Source organism: Ahaetulla prasina, chromosome 4 (genome assembly GCF_028640845.1).
Source record: "Ahaetulla prasina isolate Xishuangbanna chromosome 4, ASM2864084v1, whole genome shotgun sequence".
Classification (NCBI taxonomy): domain Eukaryota; kingdom Metazoa; phylum Chordata; class Lepidosauria; order Squamata; family Colubridae; genus Ahaetulla; species Ahaetulla prasina.
Genome location: NC_080542.1, coordinates 49,379,203 through 49,399,097, shown reverse-complemented (window position 1 = coordinate 49,399,097; position 19,895 = coordinate 49,379,203). Strand labels below are relative to the sequence as shown.

General features: G+C 39.3%; 2 protein-coding genes across 9 annotated transcripts in view; both read right to left on the bottom strand.

Annotated features, from left to right (window-relative positions):
- Positions 1-18,372, bottom strand: part of ITGA2B (integrin subunit alpha 2b) — a 62,512-nt gene extending 44,140 nt beyond the window's left edge. For 3 of the 4 annotated variants that reach the window (XR_009155155.1, XM_058183847.1, XM_058183846.1), the window contains exons 1-3: positions 8,160-10,957; positions 1,838-1,968; positions 208-305 (exon numbers count right to left, since the gene is read on the bottom strand). Coding sequence is in view for 3 of the 4 variants with exons in the window: in XM_058183847.1 (XP_058039830.1) it covers positions 208-305; positions 1,838-1,968; positions 8,160-8,353 (423 nt within the window). In the remaining variant the exon portion in view is untranslated. Of the gene's footprint in view, positions 1-207; positions 306-1,837; positions 1,969-8,159; positions 10,958-18,246 lie in introns of those variants that run through there. The other variant, XM_058183848.1, reaches the window with a different exon arrangement.
- The window catches only part of GPATCH8 (G-patch domain containing 8), an 85,527-nt gene continuing 76,738 nt past the window's right edge, over positions 11,107-19,895 (bottom strand). For all 5 annotated transcript variants that reach the window (XM_058183840.1, XM_058183844.1, XM_058183841.1 and 2 more), the window contains 2 exons: positions 19,468-19,598; positions 11,107-18,494 (listed from right to left, as the gene is read on the bottom strand). In XM_058183840.1, coding sequence (XP_058039823.1) covers positions 14,678-18,494; positions 19,468-19,598 — 3,948 coding nt within the window. In that variant the 3' untranslated portion in view covers positions 11,107-14,677. The remainder of the gene's footprint in view (positions 18,495-19,467; positions 19,599-19,895) is intronic.

Here is a 19,895-nt window from a genome sequence, read left to right as displayed (position 1 = left end):
TTATTATAATTTATTGTTAGCAATTTATTTTTATTTTTAATTGATTTTGGTCCTTATAAGGCACTTCATATTTTTTAAAACTGAGGGGCAATATTTTCAAAGTGGTCTTTCAAAATTAAATCTGAAATTATTTGGCTAAATGCTTTTGTTAAATAGTATTTCATCAATTTTGGAGTTTTTTGGATAGAATCAGAAACCAGTACCCACCATGATACTTTGTTTCCAGGTGTTTACAGATGCTCCAAACCACTGTTTAGACTTGAAGGTTTTCACAGTAATGAGGCCAAGTTTTGCCATTTGATCACCTGGGTAGCAATAGTGGCATGGATGAAATACAAACAATTAAAGAAGATAAATGCAGTAAACATTAGCCTGCCCCCAAATAATTCCTGTAACATAACATAATAACAGAGTTGGAAGGGACCTTGAAGGTCTTCTAGTCCAACCCCCTGCCCAGGCAGGAAACCCTACACCATTTCAGACAAATGGCTATCCAACATTTTCTTAAAAATTTCCAGTGTTGGAGCATTCACAACTTCTGCAGGCAAGTTGTTCCACTCATTAATTGTTCTAACTATCAGGAAATTTCTCCTTAGTTCTAAGTTGCTTCTCTCCTTGATTAGTTTCCACCCATTGCTTCTTGTTCTACTCTCAGGTGCTTTGGAGAATAGTTTGACTCCCTCTTCTTTGTGGCAACCCCTGAGATATTGGAACACCGCTATCATGTCTCCCCTAGTCTTTCTTTTCATTAAACTAGGCATACCGAGTTCCTGCAACTGTTCTTCATATGTTTTAGCCTCCAATCCCCTAATCATCTTTGTTGCTCTTCTCTGCACTCTTTCTAGAATCTCAACATCTTTTTTACATCGTGGCGACCAAAACTGGATGCAATATTCCAAGTGTGGCCTTACCAAGGCATTATAAAGTGGTATTAACACTTCACATGATCTTGATTCTATCCCTCTGTTTATGCAGCCCAGAACTGTGTTGGCTTTTTTGGCAGCTGCTGCACACTGTTGGCTCATATCTAAATGGTTGTCCACTAGGACTCCAAGATCCCTCTCATAGTTACTACTATTGATCTTGTACTACTGTAGCTAAAATTACATTTCCTAATCTTTTGTGGATCAGTATGCTGGCACTGAGCATAATCAATATTAGTGAAAATGAGTAGGACTCTCTCTTTTCTCTCATCTCTTCTGCATCTTCCCTATCCTGCCTCTATTATCTCTTTCTCTCTTCTCTGTCACCAAAATACTTTCTTACACTTCTTCTTGCTCCCTTTTGGCCATCAAGATAGTGAAGCTACAGGTGAACTGAACATTTGGACATGGTTTTTAAAATTAGAGCAAAGGCCACATAGAATCTCAGGCCACATGAGTAAGAAAAGGTAGGATGGTATTCATTCATTCCAGTGGTGGGTTTCAAAATTTTTTATTACTGGTTCTGTGGGTGTGGTTTGGTGGGCATGGCATGGCTTGGTGGGTGTGGCAAGGGGAGGATACTGTAAAATCTCCATTCCTACCCCACTCCAGGGGAAGGTTACTGCAAAATCCCCATTTTCTCCCAATCAGCTGGGACTCAGGAGGCAGAGAATAGATGGGGATGGGGCCAGTCAGAATTTTTACTACCAATTCTCCGAACTATTAAAAATTTTCGCTATCGGTTCTCTTCACTACTGGTCAGAACTAGCTGAAACCCACCTCTGATTCATTCCTCATAACAGTTAGTTACCCCAAAAGCTTTCAAATGGTTTCCTCCTCCACCTTCCCATTTCCTGATGATAGTAGCAATTGCTCGTAATAGCTTTATGACCAGATTGTGGAAAGCCACTCACCTTTAGTATCAAACTCAATAGGGATGCAGTTACTACCATTAGGTTTCCAGGGGCACAAATACACTGCACCTGCTTCTATCACACCAGGCTGCGATGTGTTGGCCCGAGGTGCCCCCACGACTACATTCATGCTAGAGGGGAAAAGAAAGAGGGGTTGTATCTAGGTAGACAGGACTATTTATTATGAGAAGACCAAAAATCTGAATGGATTTTTGTGACATCTGGAGGGATTCTATTATACTTTGGATGTTATACTACATTAAACTTTTGTTAAGTTTGCAATGAATTTTCCTGAAGAAAAAGACTAATCGAGGATTATATCATTCATTTAAAAGATTCCGTTGTTAAGATGTATTTGGACATTTATTTATTTATTTATTTATTTATTTATTTATTTATTTATTTGATTTTTATACCGCCCTTCTCCCGAAGGACTCAGGGCGGTGTACAGGCAAAATAAAACAAACAATACAAAGTACAATTTAAAATGCAATTTAAAACTTATTTAAATTAGCCTGAAAAATTTAAAAAATTTACCATACACTAAAAAACCCCATTTAAAATTAATAAAAATTTGACATTTAAAATTCAATTCAAGCCAGCCCCGCGCGGATAAAAAGGTGTGTCTTCAGTTCGCGGCGAAAAGTCCGAAGGTCAGGTATTTGGCGTACACCTGGGGGAAGCTCGTTCCAGAGTGTGGGAGCCCCCACAGAGAAGGCCCTTCCCCTGGGGGCCGCCAGCCGACATTGTTTGGCAGACGGCACCCTGAGAAGTCCCTCTCTGTGAGAGCGTACGGGTCGGTGGGAGGCATGTGGTAACAGCAGGCGGTCCCGTAGATACCCAGGCCCTAAGCCATGGAGCACTTTAAAGGTCGTAACCAACACCTTAAAGTGCACTCGAAAGGCCACAGGTAGCCAGTGCAGTCTGCGCAGGAGCGGTGTTACATGGGAGCTACGCGTAGCTCCCTCTATCACCCGCGCAGCTGCATTCTGGACTAACTGAAGCCTCCGAGTGCACTTCAGGGGAAGCCCCATGTAGAGAGCATTACAATAATCCAAGCGAGAGGTAACGAGCGCATGACTGACTGTGCACAAGGCATCCCGATCAAGGAAGGGGCGCAACTGCCGAACCAGGCGGACCTGGTGGAAGGCCCTCCTGGAGACGGCCGTCAAATGATCTTCAAACGACAGCTGATCATCCAAGAGGACACCTAAATTGCGCACCCTGTCCTTTGGGGCCAGTAACTTGCCTCCAACAGTCAACTGCGGCTGCAGCTGACTGAATCGGGATGCCGGCATCCACAGCCACTCCGTCTTGGAGGGATTAAGCTTGAGCCTGTTTCTCCCCATCCAGACCTGTACGGCTTCCAAACACCGGGACAGCACTTCAACAACTTCATTGGGGTGGCCCGGGGTGGAAAAGTACAGCTGGGTGTCATCAGCATACTGTTGGTATCTCACCCCGAAGCCACTGATGATCTCACCCAACGGCTTCATGTAGATGTTGAACAGCAGGGGCGAGAGAATCGACCCCTGCGGGACCACACAAGTGAGGCACCTCGCGGCCGACCTCTGCCCCCCTGTCAACACCGTCTGCGACCGGTCGGAGAGATAGGAGGAGAACCACCGATGCACGGTGCCTCCCACTCCCAATCCCCCAACCGGCGCAGCAAGATACCATGGTCGATGGTATCAAAAGCCGCTGAGAGGTCTAATAGGACCAGGGCAGAGGAATACCCCCTGTCCCTGGCCCACCAGAGATCATCCACCAATGCGACCGAAGCTGGGACTATAAAGCATGCAAGAAGAGTTGAAGTAATAATTTGGTAGATATGGCTCTCAAACTAAATTCTACATGTTTTTTACCACAGAAACAACTGCGTTATGATTGATGCTTCCAATAAGCCTGCTGCATCTGACTCCTTAACAATTAATATTAAAACAATATGGTTACAGTTATTATGTGTAGTTGGAAGATATTTCTGGACTACAATAACTGTGGTAGAAGTGCAATTAATGACGCCTGTCTCGGATATAATTTATTGAATAAAATACAATTGATATGTTTCTTCATTAGGATTTACAAAGTGCAGTGGCTACATTCTATATCATTCTATAATAGCCAACAAGTTATATTACAAGTCAATTAATGGAAATGCAGTCTTAGAATGTTTAGTTTCGTAAAGGGATATTCTGTTTGAAGATCTAGTAAAAATCCTCCTAAAAAATCAAAGATTTCCAAAGGCAGAATGTATACAATAGAGTATGAAGTTCCATCTTATTAGAAATATATCTTCCAAATTTTTGCCTTCGAAAAGTTGGAAACTTAGTACATTATAGCTCAATCTTTCATACTGTATATTTCTTTTGTTTTTTGATATTTGTTCAAAGAGATGATCTTACAAGACTAAAGCTATACTTTTTGATTCAGTGTTCATTTTAGTATCATTGCATACATATGGGCCTTCCCTAAAAATAACTACATTGTATTCTGTGTAACAAAATATATAGACTGCAAAGTCAAATGTGTTCAATTACACTGTTAGATTAATGTTTCTTTAGTTTCAGATCCAAATCTGTTGTAATTTTTAGAACTAGAATGAACCATGGTTGTATTGCATGAATTATTCTGCAAGAAAAATGCAGGAGGATCTTAAGAACAATTCCTATATTCATCTTTTAGAACAATGTAAAAACTGGAAAAAGGTGAACTTTGCTGTGCACCTACAGTAATTAATTACAAGTATCTGAGCAATGTTGTCAGAATGTTTAATCAAGTGTGGTCATATGAAACTGGATGATTTATCATAAGTACCAAGGATTTTATTATTTGGATTTCTTCTATTTTAGTTAGATCTAAAGTTAGTATAACTTAGACAATTACAAGCATGGCATGAATGTTAACTTCTAAAAGTATGTTTATTGCATTTGATTTTTGCTTTCTCTCTGGGAAGGCCAATTGCACCATAAAAACAAATCATAAATGATGATGGGCAAATATGGATCATCTTTTTCTGCTTTAGATATGTGGAGAGAACAAGGTGAGTGTGTATTACATATGTAATGCAGGGAGCAGTTTAAATTAAACAGAACATTTCAATTAAACAGAAAATTTCTCTACTGAAGACTCTGAAGCAGAGTTATCTTTCATATTTAGTAATCTTTTGAAGAGTGTACATATCACACAATTATTAGATTGCATGTCTGTATAAATTATAAATACAGTAGATCTATCAGATATTATTAGCACTTCCTGCTTTAGGCTGTGCTGGACTGGAGTTGCTTGGTGTCCACTGATCAGAAAGTAGGTTGCATGGGCATCATCATAAATACGGGTAGCATAACATAAAGATCAGTTTTTTGGAACAGGTAACAGGAATCTATTTCCCAATCACTTCCAGGAAACAATGTATATGCAAAAAAGGATCTGTGTCATAATCAAGTTGAGTGGGCTCCTCCTGCCCATCCATTAAACTCAAGTCAAGAGCCACCTTTAATCTTTGAATAATGCTGGGATTCAGGAACTGGCAGAGGATAGAAAATCTAACTCAGCTTCTCCAAACCTGGCAAACTCCAGCTATAGTGGCCCTATAATTTCCAAATCCAATTTATCTACAGAACCCTGTAGATTGTAATAACATTAGGAGATGTAACTTGGGGAATAGAATAGAATAGATTTTTTTTATTGGCCAAGTGCTGGACACACTTGTCTTGGTGCATATGCTCTCAGTGTACATAAAATAAAAGATACATTCATCAAGAATCGTCTATGATTCTATAACAGATCTATGAATCAGCAATGGAGAGACAGAGAACAGTAAGCCATAATATAGCATTATAGGTTGTTAGGGAATCATGGATAAAGGTTATAGCTTTATGAATGAGTTAGGCCAGGTATTGTCAAACTTTTTCTATGGAATTTGTTAATTTAACACCCCTCCTCCAAATCTTTACTCTAGTGAGGTAAACTGGTGGTGTACATTCCCCACCTCCCTTAATTTCTCATGGACTCTTATCATGTTCTCATGAAATCTTGGGGTTCTGTGGAAGTTTTTAAAAATCCTGAAATAGAGACTTTGGTCACTGCAGCAGCACTTGGTGGTATTCCATTTCAATGTTTAATTGTACTACCAGTCTTGAATTTATAATCACATTTCAGACGAGAATTTTCATTCTTAAGCAAGGCTGTTAAGTGAGTCATACCCAATTTTCTTTTTGCCATGATTGTTAAGTGAATTACTGCAGTTATTAAGTGAATCATGATGTCATTAAGCAAATCCTACTTTCCCCAGTGACTTTGCTTGTCAGAAGCCAGCTGGGAAGGTTGCAAACAGCAATCACATGATCCCAGGATGCTGCCATTTTCTTAAAAACATACTATTTGCCAGCACCTAATTGCTGCAATGGTTGTGAGGACTGATTGTAAGTCACTATTTTCAGTGTTGTTTTAACTTTTTTTTTTTTTTTTTTTTTTTTTGTTCAAAAAGTTTTTATTAGTCAAAAAAGGTTTATACAAATACATATCAGGTATGGTAAATTTTCATTTTTCTTATCTAAAATAAGAATTTTACTCAAATTTTTTAACACATACAACAGCCATAAGGCAAGCAGGTGACACGAAGTAGCAAAGTTTGCAAATTTTAAATACGTAATAAAGAAGAGTCAAGAATAAACAGAATATCGTACAAAAGAGAATAAGGAAAACCAACACAATCCCAAATATCTTTATCACTTCCTAGTTTTGGATCTCAGAACTCTGGGTTCAGCCTGACCCAACTCCAGGGCCGCAACAGCGGCAGCCGCTTCAGCCCCATGATCTATAACCTCCCCTTCTTCAATTCCTGGGTCATCTGATTCCAGGAAGGCTTTGTGTTCCTCCACATAGGCCGTAGCCTCCGCAATTGTACTGATTTTTTCGTAATGCCCTCCCGGAAAATCATCAATCCTCTGGCATCAGCCATCTGAAGCCCACTCCTTCTGGTACAATTTGCTTGACAAAAATAATATTTCTTTCTTTTTCACGTACCTGTCTGGGAATCTGCCTCAGAATGGCTATCTCCTGCCCCTGTAAATCAGTGCCCCACTCCTATGTTTTCTAAGAATTTCATCTCTCGTCTCTCTTCTCACAAATTTGACATGAACCTCTCTGGGAACTGCATGCGTGCATATTGTGAATTAACTCTATAAACTCGATCCACATCCCAATTCATGAAATCAACACTTCTCCCAAGAAATTCTCCCAACAATTTAGTCACAACATCTCTCAAGTCTTCTTGGTCCACTTCTTCCAAATTTTGAAACCTAAGGAAATAAGACATTTTATCCATCTGTAGTCCAAGCACAGCATTGCCTGTCGTCTCCTCTCTTTTCTGCACTGCCCGCATTTCACCCTCCAGACCTTCCACTTTCTGCTTGTTTTCTGCTGAGACTTGTTGAGTATCCTTTAAATCCTTTTGGATAGTCACAATTTCTTCTCTTATTTCCGTTTGGCCTCTTTGCAAATCATCCAGTTTCTTGTCCATATTGGATAACTTTTCCAGAATTCTCTCCATCTCTCCAGCAGTTGGTCTCTGACCTTTTGCCATTTGAAAAAAAAAAGAATCAAAATCCTCAGGCAAGCACAGTATCCTTGTAATTTCCTCCGGATCCACCAGGGGGCACTCACAGGAGCAACGAGTCCAGAGTACAGTTAGTCAACCAGGAAACCGAAGGGAAGTGATGTCATCAAAATTCTCATTCAGTGTTGTTTTAACTTTGGTTGCTAAGTCAATGGTTTAAGTCAAGTACTATCCGTATATTAACAAAACACCATTCTATTTTCTTTAACTTTAGCATGTTGTAATAAACTTTGCTCAGTTGCTAGTTTAAGAATGAATAATCATTTGATTTTCATTCTTCAAACGAAATTCTTGATCTGAAAAAGTACTCTCTTTTTAAGAAACAAATTATATGTAGCTACTGGATGTTGAGAATTGGGAAGAGATAATTATGGAGATTGTCCATACTTACCACAGAATTATTGAGGTCCTATTTTTGTAAATGTCCAGCTTTAATGAATCTTCCCAGATTCATTAAATCAGTATTGTCTTGGAATTTTTGCGAATTATTTTAATCTTTTAAAAAATTGTTTAGATTTTAAACCCATATTCAAGATTTCACAAAACATATAACATCATTAAAGTTCTCTGCTTGGGAATATATCTCTAGTATTTATAAAAAAAATAAATTGTGCTGACCTGTCCCAAGAAACTGATTACCTTGTATTCCCATTTCCTGTTATGTTAGCAATGCCAGAGTCTACTATTCTCTGCCCAATGTCATACCTTCCTTTACTGTCCTCGAAGAAGTCCAAGGCAAATCCAAAATAACTTCCAGTAGGGCCAGAATACACAGTGGGGGCATCAGCATGCAAATTGAGAGTCCATCCTCTTTGGCAAAGGAATAGAAATCCCACCAGGATGGGCAAGACCATGACAAGCGAATCCAAGGACTTGTGGCCTTTAACCATCTTCTTCATATTCTTTCTTTCCAGGCACTACGCTGGTCATGCTGTAACACTAATTCTATCATACTTCTAATAACCACAACCATGACACATTTCCTAAACTGCTTCCTCCCCACAAAGCCATCATGAGCTAAAGATAGCAATTTATCAGATATCCTGCAGAAGTTCCACAGCAGGAGCTGGGGAATATTAACAATAAAACATGAAAATGATGGAATGCTTGCTCTTGAAACAAGCTGAAGCAAACTTCTATTAGGGCCCAAGAACTGTTGCAAGGAAGCGTCATTAACCACCACCCCCTTGCCATTTTTGGGTTAATTTTCATACATTGAATGAGTTGGATGGGGACTTGTTAAAATAGATAATTGCTGAAGTATCCTGTGAGATTTTGGAAGGGGAGGCAGGTTCAAGTCAGCCATGACTCCTAGTGACTGCCTGAACAAGTCCCTGCAGGGTTATTTGGGCAAGGATTTTGCCATTGCTTCCTTCCCAGGCTGAGAAAGTAAGTGGTTTAAGGTAACCCAGTTTTGTATCTTAGTGCCTAAGGACTAGTTTCCCAGATTCTAACCTGATGCCTCATCACTACCAAACCAGTTTTTATATACACTAATTTATCTTTTAACTGATAAATTAGCAGGGACAAGAATGTACAGCCTTTTCTCAGGAAAACAAACTTTTTAATAAACGAAAAGTGGGTGGTGGTGGAAGATGTGTTAATATTCTGGCCAAGAAACTCAGGTAATCTTAGGTAAGGAAAAAGATGAAATTCTAATAATTCAGAAAGAATTGTAAGCAGTATTGACTGACAAAGCTGTTTATTCCAGGAACTGATTAACTGATCCAAAGGAACTTGAGGCAGAACCTGATGGTATCTGAAGAATGAAGATGAAGGAAAAATGGGCGACTTGGGATGATGATGGCTTGAGGTTTGTGCCAGTGATGCTTAAACGAGCATATATAAATCAAACCCCCACTTCACTTTTTTACTGCTGCTTCTCAAGAGGGTTGTAGAAGAGTTGAGGAAGTCCAGCAGAGACAACTATTAAAAGTGTTTTAGATAACATCATTTCCATTCCTCCTCTCGTTTCCATTCAAATAGAATTAAAAATCATTAGAAAGATTTCAGTATGCTTTATGGGATAATTTCCTGTGAATTTACAAAGCCCTTGTGATGTATTTCCTAACTCTAATATATGGAAACTCTATGAGCAGGTTGTTTGGTGGAATTTTTTTTTTTTTTTTGCTGAGATGTTACAAACTTGCCCTCCCTACAGCCACCCCCTCCCCCCCATAGATAGCAGATGTTGGGTTTCTGATAGATCCTTATGTAAGATGCTGAGGAAACAAGTGTCATCCTTATAAACAGAATACTTTTCTCCCCAAGATTCCCATATGTAATTCATATCACAAATTATAAGAGATTCACTAAGTGGGCTACTTTTTTTTTTTTTTAAACCCATCAGCTAGCCTCTAATCATTTCCTTCCTAAGGAAAGAGCATGGACTGTTATCAATCTTCAGGAAGTCCTGTTATCAACATTAGCACCAAGCATGCTTCATAGTTATAATTAAAAATTGTTTGTAGAATTTTTTGTTATTTTTATTCACTGGATTTATAAGCTGCTCCCATCAAATTGATTGGATGTAAGGGATGTAAAATGAAAGTGTGTATTTGTATGTATGTATGTATGTATGTATGTATGTATGTATGTATGTATATAGTGTATTTCCTGAGACGAACACCACCAGTTTAGCCACTAAACAATTATTTATTGCCTTTCCTGCATACAGTTATGTCAGGCACTGGTCTCTTTCAAGCAATTTTTTTACCAATTTACCAGGCTGGTTATACATACTTTTGAATAAAAGCTTAGATGTAGCTACTGAATTCCATACTTTTAAATAAACTACACTATGGCAGATAAAATCGTGACTCTGCCATTTGGCACAAGACTTATGTGCATGAGATCAGCCGTTGCATTAGGTCAAAACTCTCCAGTCATTACAAACCTTTAAAAAAAATATTTGAAGTCTAACCTATAGAAATTCCAAATTACAAATCAAGTTAGGCGGAGGAAGGTTAACACCAAATAATATCTTGTATTTTAGGGAAAGAATAGCTAGAATAGTAACAATAATGTGTCTTCAACAGAACATCACTAGAGTCCCAAGGCATATTTATTGACAAGAACAATACATATACCGTCCTGTGTTTATTTTGCATAACTGTTAAATTGCCATCTGATGAACTCATTTAATTCACTTCAACTGGGTTCTAGAAATGAGTTTATGATCGGCCTCAGGTTTCTGTTGAATATAAGAGGTATTTTAATTATTTGTATTATTTGTAATATTTAAAAATACTATATAAATACTGTTTTTCAAGTTACATTTTTAAAACAATGAAATCTTGTTAGTATTTGCTTATGATGCAATCTTATATAGTAAGAATGTATCACATAGAAAGACTGCAAGTGGCATCAAACTTAAGAGTACATTACCTCAACTTGAAGAGTGCCAATTGAAATGACTACAAATAGCTTTTAGTCATAAGCAAATGTGATGAAAATAAGGAATTGAAGTGTATTTTTAAATCAGATTTGCAATATATATTAAGCCTTTAATCAGTTAATAAGGTAAATAGAGTAATAGATCTGGCATTATTATGACAGCCTTTAGTAATAAGGATTGAATAGTCTAGGCTGTGTAGTTTTCAAACATAAAGTCTTTGCTGTACAACATAGGACATGAAAAGGACATCAAGAGTTCTGAGATAGGACTTTTTAATTTGAACATCAGTTTTCAAAAGCTGTATTAACTGACAACAGTTCTTTTAAACATACAAAATGATTCTCTCCCATCTGAAACTATGGCTCAATTAGGTTTGCAGGACAAAAAGAATTGTAAAATTGACTTTACAATTGACTTTGTTGGGATGGGAATTGTTCCTGCTTTGCATACATGAACATGGCCTTGTTATCAACTTAGTGCAGTTACTCCACTATGCATGGAGAAACCAGCATAGGCCTTATCAAAAAGCCATATACTGACTAGAGGATTCCCTTTAAAAAGTATTATTTAAAATGAAATTCCTCTAGTGTTTTTAATCTTGACAACCCACACTTCTTTGTCCTTTACATTAGCATTAGCCCAGGTGTCAGTGATATAGTTATTTTATTCTTAATGCTGGTGATGGGCCTGAAATTTCTTAATAGGTTCAGGTTGACTGCTTGTTGATATTCATTGATCTATGTTTGATGACACAGGCCTATAAACATTCTATGCAAGGAATATTTTCTACAAATTAGTATAAAATCATAATCCCTTCTGGATAGTTATGAGTTCATTGTGGTAATAGCAGCTGGGGACATACACGTATTTTCTTGGGGCTTGTCAAATTCCACCTGCTTTTTAACATTAAAAAACATCAAAAATAGGAGGCTACTATGCTTCAAAGAGAATTAAAAGCACTTTTATTTCAAGAATAACATCCAGATGGAAGCCGTAACTTTTCTTGAAAAGTAAAAATGGCTGGCTACAGCTCAGTATTCTGCCTAGAAATATGTCCTCATGCCAAAAACAATTGTTAAGTGGATTAGGAGGAGGTAACATATCGTATAGGTAACATATGATAATAGAGGGAGTTGTCCTTCCTGACAGATGCTGGAAGTTGAATGACAATTGTAGCAGCTTCTCCACACACTCTCCAATTCCACTCTCTCCTCCTGAGCTAATTAATAGAGTATCTGAATTTTTCTGCAGGGAAAGAGAGTCATCTTCTTCATTGCCTTAAGTTACTAATTCTTTGGGTAGACCTGAGTGTTTTCTCTAGACTGAAAGTGCAAGAGATGGTAAACAAAAGCCTTCTATTGTAACTTTTTTCCAAGTTTCTCCATGCTTTTTTAAAGGTAATGCTTGAATAGTATATTGGAACATCAGTGTGAATGGTATTTTATACCCAAATATTTTTATAAGTTGTATTTCACATGCTTCAAAGTATCAGAATGAACGTTATTGCACATGCAATATGCAGTTCACATATGGTTAGATAAACCATATGTAATGTACTGAGCCAGGTTTATAGTACTTCTTTCTGCTAAGACCTATTTAAAAAGTAGGTGTGACAATATGAGAACTAGCAACTTGATTCTGCTTCTTTGGAAACAAGAATATACACTTTTCCCGACGCTACTGGTTTATTATAAAGTTCATTTCCCTCATTTTTATAAAATGTATGTGATATATGTGTGTGTACATACACACACACACTGCACACACACACACGCTTTTATGTGACAAAATTTAATATAGTCTTCTGATGCTGAAATAAGAGTGTGTTCTTTGTTAGAACAGTTCTTGCAGAAGTCCAGTCTCCTCTTGTGCCCCACTGGAATGCTGGATCTTAAGTCTTAATCTCAGCGAAATGAAGCACTCAGTAATTACAGTAACACTATTTTGCTACCTCAGTTATCTAAGCAATTACAGTAGATACTGAGTCCCTTGGTCAGAACAACTTTTTCCAGTGCTTTTTTTTAACTAGCAAAGGAGAGGAAGCCCAGAGCCTGAAATATTCAGATAAGCAATTAACAGGGGTTATATTGGAAGTTTTTGGAGTGGAGGCCATTTTCCATGATCGACGTTAGCAGTAGTTGGATAGTTATGTTATAAATGGCTTCACAGAAAGCTCACTTTTTTCCTTGCCTTCCCCCCGCCACCAGATGAAGAAATTAAGTAGAAGAATTAAATGTAATAAAATTATTATGTCTCTCTTAAGGCAGACATTCTCTCCATTAAAAGGGACAGCTATAAAATCAGGTAACCTTTCACTTCCTTTTTTGGAAGGAATCCAAATAAAAACACACCACTCAGAATCTTTCCAAAGCATATACAATAAAGGCACACGTTTAAACAACAGCCTTAACATAAACACAAGTGTGCGTGCATAGATACGCACACAAAAGCACACACACACACACACACACAGTCACACACCTCTATATAGAAACTTTGTTGCTGCAAAGACCTAGGTCCCCAAAAAAAATTAGACTTTTGAGATTTTTCTGTGGGATACACTTTTTCTTCTGATTTGAAAGTCATTTGGACTTCCTTTTTTACCCATCCAATGGGCTACTTCTCTCCAAATAGCAGCCTGTTTCCTGACAAGAGGATGCAGTAAAGACCAAAGTATCACACAGGCTTCACAGATGTTCCAAGATATGTCACTATAGTCACTGGAATTCATTATGGTACAAAAAGGTTCCTATCACTGCTCCTTATTTTTTTCCAAATCCTGTCATATTTTCTCTAGTAGAAAATAATTCCTATTTTTTTCTTTTCCATGGTATCCAAGAAAACAAAGCTGAGTTTGAATAGACATGCTTGAAGTCTTCTTATGCCTTTGCCACAATGAGCTCTGAACCTTTGTTGCAAGCTTTCTTTCCAACTACATCAAAATGTATAGATAACTCAAACAACCTGAACAAGTACCACCCAGAGAGCAAGCTATAAAAATGTTATTGCAGTATACTATCATTATGGAACATTTGTCAGAAGAGCTACAAAAAGCAGCATTGACATGTACAGAGTTCAGTGCAATTTTTAAAAACCTTTTCTTTTCTGAAAAAAAAAAATTATAAGTTAATAAGGAACCATCAAATATTACAGAGGACAGAATACAAGTCATATTCTGGATGTTCCCAGGATTCCAGTACAACATATTGCTTCAAAGACTGATAAAGGAATTATTTTCTGTTTCTATTTCCCCTTGGGGCAGTGGCAAAGGGAGGATAGCAGGGCCAAGCTTGCTTGAGAAGAAAGCTTGCTGTTTGTAGGAATCAGCAGGTTGTTGAAAATGGTTCTTGGCTGGATAGAGAGAGGAACAGAGGACTGGGTTGAATGTCGGCTATCTCTTGACTCTTTTGTTTAAAGTTTTAAGCTTTAAAGTGAACTCAAATAAATAGCAAATAAAGAAGGCAAATAATTTAGATATTATTCACTCAGAATTTCAGGGTGGGGAGGAAATGATTTAAAAACACAAGCATCAGCAATTAAAAGGGGCATATCTGCTGAAGAACTTCACATTCATATAGATGTGAGTAAGTCACCTCTCTGGGTGCAGGGGACCCTGAAAATACTGACAAGCAGAACTCCAACAACATTTCCCCCCTTTCCATGGATATGTTACATTCACTTCCCCTTTCCACACCCAGTTCTCCCATTTCACTATTCTCAGATGGTGTCAGTCATGGCCTTCAGACAGTCTGTACAAAACACCAATGCACACAGAGATATATGCCCCTATGTTCTCCCCAAGAGAGGCCACATCTTTCTCACTTCTTCATGTGCCGTGACTAGGAGGATGCTGCAAATCCTGCCCTGAGAAAATGGGATGCAGAAGGGGATGGAGATGTAATGCTGTGGCAGCAGCGGTTGCTGGTCGGGGAGCTAAGAGAGTTGGGTAGAGGGCAGCATGGGGGACAGGATGAAAAGTGAAAGGACCTGGGTGGATGGCAGAAGCAGGTATGATATGGATAGGGTGGCTGGCCAGGAAAGTAGCAGGGTGCCCTGGGATGATTGAATGCGTTAAGTGGGATAATGAGATAGGCGTCAAATGGGGCTGGGGAATGTGATGGACTTGAGCAAGAGGCTGGGGATGTGGGTGAGGGTGGATTCCTATGGCGGCGGCTGCTGCTGCTGCATGATGCTGCAGGATGGCATGCTGCACAGTTGTAATGGATGTGGCTGCAGCTGCTGCAGGTTGTTGGATATGAATGGGCTGCAAGGCAGGGGCTGTGGCAGGAGCTAGGGCAGCTGAGGCTGGAAAGGTCTTGACCTGCTTGGCAAGAAACTGTTGCTGAATATGCTGCTGAGCTGCTTGCTGAAGCTTGCTATATTTCTCCATCTCTTCTGGCGTGAAAGTGATGGGCTGGCTCTCCAGAGGTGCCAAGGAAGAGTCTTCAGTGCCTTCAGGCTCCCCACTGATGCTGGGCTCCCCACTTTGTGCTACATAGCTAGGGAAATGCTCGACATCTGGAACTAAAGGTACCATCCTTCCTTCTATAGAGACAGATTGGTTTCCACTGTCAAGAGGCTCTAAAGCTTCATTTTCATCGGGATCAGGGAGGAAGTTGTGCGGCACAACCAGTTCACCAGATCCATACTGCTCTGGGAGTACTGGGGCCTCAAGAGGAACAGGAACTACCTTTGTGGCTACTTCTGGGTTCTGATCAGCTGAAACATTGTCCTGTATTTCAGTCACCAAGGTTTCCTCCACTTGAGGTTGACTTGCTGAAACAATGTCTCCACTCTCATGAGTTGTTTCATCCAGCTCTGATAGTTCCAATTCTTCTCCTCTTTCTAAACCAGATTCCTCACACTGCTTGGTGCTTGGTTTCCTAACTGCAGGAAGTTTTCCAATTAATGGAAGAACAGGCTTATTGCCTAATGAGGGAGGAAGCTTTGGGCCAAAGTAGCCCTGGGGTGGATCTTTCAGTTTAATTCCTACCTTGTGAGATCCTGAAATGGAATCATCATTGCTGCTAGATTTCTTCTCTACTTTTCTACACTGGATTTTTTCCAGAAGGAGTTTAGCTGTGGCAGAATTTTTCTCCTCAGAGTTACAGCTGTTCCCAAAGTTAGAGCTGCTAATCTTTTGAGGGAGACTGGAAGCTCCTGCAGCTTCTTCTCCTCTGGCTTCGTCCTTTCTTGCAAACCCTTCACCTTGTCTGACTTTGAAATAATGAGGAGACTGTGAACGATATATCTTCGACCGGATGAAATCACGTCGGCCAGATCTTCTTTCCCCAGGGCTTTCATGACCACGGGACCCTTTCCGTGAGAGAGATCTTTGTGAAAGGCTTCTTGTGCTCCGACTACGTTCTCGGCTGTAACTTCTACTCCGTTTCCAACTATGCCCTGTTCGGCTTCTGCTCCGCCGCTTACTTCGAGTGTGGCTACAGCTACTGCTGCGTGTCCTTCCTCGACTTCTAGTCCTTGACCTCCCTCTGGTGTGAGTTCGACTTCTGCTCCTGCTCCGAGACCTGCTTCTGCTTAGGCTGTAGTCATCTTCTGAAGAGGAGTACTTGCGCCTCTTTGAACTGCGCTTGGAAGTGGTATAATCTGAATCATCCTCTGAGTCATGGGAGTGCTTAGTATGACTTTGTGATCGGTCAGTATAATCGCTATAGCTATCTTCTGAGTAGCTGTGGTGCCGACTGTACCGACTATTGTCAGTGGAAGCATAGGAAGTTGATGAATAGGATCTCTGAGATGATCTTCTTGAGGAGTGTCTATGTCCTGACCGGGAGCGGCTTCGTGAACAGTCACTGCCAGAGTCATAATCATCACTATATTGTGATGCTGATTTCTGCCTGAAGTGCTTGTGGCAGGAGGAATCGCCATCACTCTCATAGCCACCACTGCTCTGTTGGCCTCGATGACTGGGGTAAACTGAAGTGGAGGTGGAAGCTCGCTTTTTGCTTGCAGACAAAGACTGCTGCAAGTCCCCCTTGGTTTTTTTGTTGCCATGATCTTGGGAAGAAGTACCACCATCTTCTTTCTTACTGCTTTCTTCAATAGAAAGAGACTTCCTCTGAGAGTCTTGTACACACCACTTTCTTTTTTTAGAATAGCCAGTATCCTCAGTCTTTTGCATCCGTTCAGCCTCAGTGGGAAAAGATGATTTGTTCTTTTTGTGCTTGTGCTTCTTCTGCTTCTTGGATTTATCTTCTGCTAAGTCCCCTTCTCTGCTTTTCTCCTCTGCCTCACATTTGCGCCTGTGTTTACGTTTGATGGATTTTTTGTGCTTCTTCTTCTTTTTGTGTTTGTGAGACTTCCCCATTTTGTCTTTGCGACTAGTAAGATTACCTCTGCTGCTGTCTTCCAGATTTTCACTTTTGCCAGTTCTTATAGGGCTGACTTCCTGCTTGCCACATATTACCACGGTCTTGCTTTCCGGCACTGCAGTTGAACCACCAGATACAATGTCCTTCTCTTTGCTTTTGCTTGCATCACTATCTTCAGCAGCCTGCACTTTTTCCTTTGAAAGGTTTATTGAACCTTTCTGTTTTTCTGTTCCCTTCATTTTAGTGTCTTTGTTACGAGACCGCTTAAAGTCAAAATATAAGGGATTGCAGCTATATGACACAGAGGGTTCTGCTCTGGTGAAGATCAGCAGTTCTGAAGGCCACTGGAGGGTGGTGCTCTCATCCTTACTCAGAACAGGGAAGAACGGCCCTGTTAAATGTTTAGGGCCTTCTGTGGTTTCTTTACTAGTTCCTGGAGCCTGGGGAATCTCTTCAATGACATCTGAATCTAGAGAATTATTACCTTTAAGTTGTTTTTCTTCTTGCTTGCCTCTTTCCCCCAAAATGTCCTTATCTTCCATTTTATTGATTTCGTTAGCAGGACTCTGCTCCTTCTGAGAGATCACACATTCCGCTGCTGTCTCCTTCTCATCACTTTTTGCCATTTTGAGTTTGGGGGAATTGTTTTGTTTCCTTTCACGAGCTATTTTTTTGCTTGCAGCTTCTGCTTCTACTTGGTCCGTTGCCTTCATAAACAGCAAAAACTGAAAGTTGGGCTTCACTTTACAATGTGCAGGGGGAATATAGTGATAATATTCTGGTTCTACTGCCACTGGTCCATCATCCCGTTTCATTTTTTTTAGCTTTGATAATGTAGCATCTTTCTCCTGTGATTGCTCATCTTCTTCTCCCTTGCTGTCAGAGCTATTTGTTCCCTCCATTTCTCCAATTTTTCCTACCAAAGTTCCAGAATCTGAATGGGCTCTTTCATCACTTTTAACTTCATCGTCAGGAGAACTGGATTCATCCACATGGTCTTTGAATACTGAAGCAATTGATTCTAGCTTTACAGGAGCCTTTTTAGCAAATGAGAAAGACACACCTGTCTTGTTAATTCCCAGACCAACAGCTTGTGATATCTGGGCAGGAACTTGAGCAAGTCCAGGACTGCTACTGATTTGTCCACTGCTGCAAGTTATACCCTTATCCATGGTCATGTTGCTAGCTTGCCCCGAAGTTGGTGAGGAGGAGGAGCAACTACCAGGAAATGTTGAATCCACATCTTCCTCTCCTCCTTCTTCATCTACTGCCACAGTAGTGGTTCTAAACATCGGCCCACTTCCTGGAGCACTAGAAGACAGGGAACGAGAAAAAGCAGAATGAAAAAGAGAATAGAATACATGATTACTAACATTTTCACCTTAGTGTTACACTCAAAACTTTATGCATATGCAATCTTTTTATCTTTTAAACAATTGCTCTGCAAGCAATGAATATATTCAGTAACCACTGTTTTGACATTTCTGTTTCGTTACAGAATTTGTTTAACAAACTACTCTTACAAGCACTATGGAAACATTACTTTGTTCTAAAGCATACACTTGTGAGAAAGTAAATTAACTCACCATAAAATTTAAAATTAAATTTATACAATTCCAGCTTTCAAAATCAAGGGGGAGGGAAACCCTCAAAATGACTGGGAACAAATTTGGATACATACAAGGAATTTCATAGGAATAGATGCCCCACTTGTTTTTGTTTAGGTCTTTTTCCATATAAAATACCAGAACTGGCATTAATAATGTCATTAATATTTTAGTTCATTTTTTTAGTCATATCACACCTGGCATTTTAAAAAAATCAGCTTAGATAAGTTGGAGAGAGGAGGTGGGCATTTCTGTATTGAAGAAATTGCAGATTAAAGTTCTGGTCTACAAATATTCAAGCAGCCATAGCATTTCATTCTGTGTCTAGTCTACTGCATGACTTGAAATAATTGCATATTTAGTTACAAGTCAGTCTAACTTGTATGTTGAAACAAAACTGCCCCCCCTTTTTTAACCAACAGTATGCAAATTCTGTCAGCTCAAATACTACATTGCAAGGAATATTGAGGACTAAGTAAAAACGGACCTTGCACCTGCGGGAATACGCTAGGAAAAAGATTGAGGACTAAGTAAAAAAACTGAAAGGGACCAGGAACCATGGCAGGCAGCTTGAGTATTTTTAAGAACAAAATGTCCAAAAGCTCTATTTAACACACACAGCCCACCCCAGACTCTAGCTTTAAATATTCTGAATCCTTGTAATAGCTCTAAATCACCATTCAGGTTGCTTCCTCTGTTCAGCCAGCTCATGCAGACGGCGAAGGGCTTTCTCCTGCTTTCTCTCATCTTTCCGGGATCTTGAGGAAACATTGCGAGCAAATTCTCTTTGCTTGAGATCTTTTAATCTCTGAGCAAAATAGGAGAAGAAAATGATGATATAATTTATAGAGAGGAAAAACAAACAATTCTTTAAAATACATCAGACAAAACTATAAGTGGATATAGTTTCAATGATCTCAGGAGAAAAATAGATTATAAAGCAAAATTCATACCTTATGAAAAAATGATTGACTGATCACCCTAATTTCTAAATACTTTAATGATTTAGCCTTCACAATCTCCTGTTCATTATCACATTATGATATATGTAAATGTATTGCATATCAGTGCAAGGAGGAAACAGCAAAAGCACGCACACACAAAA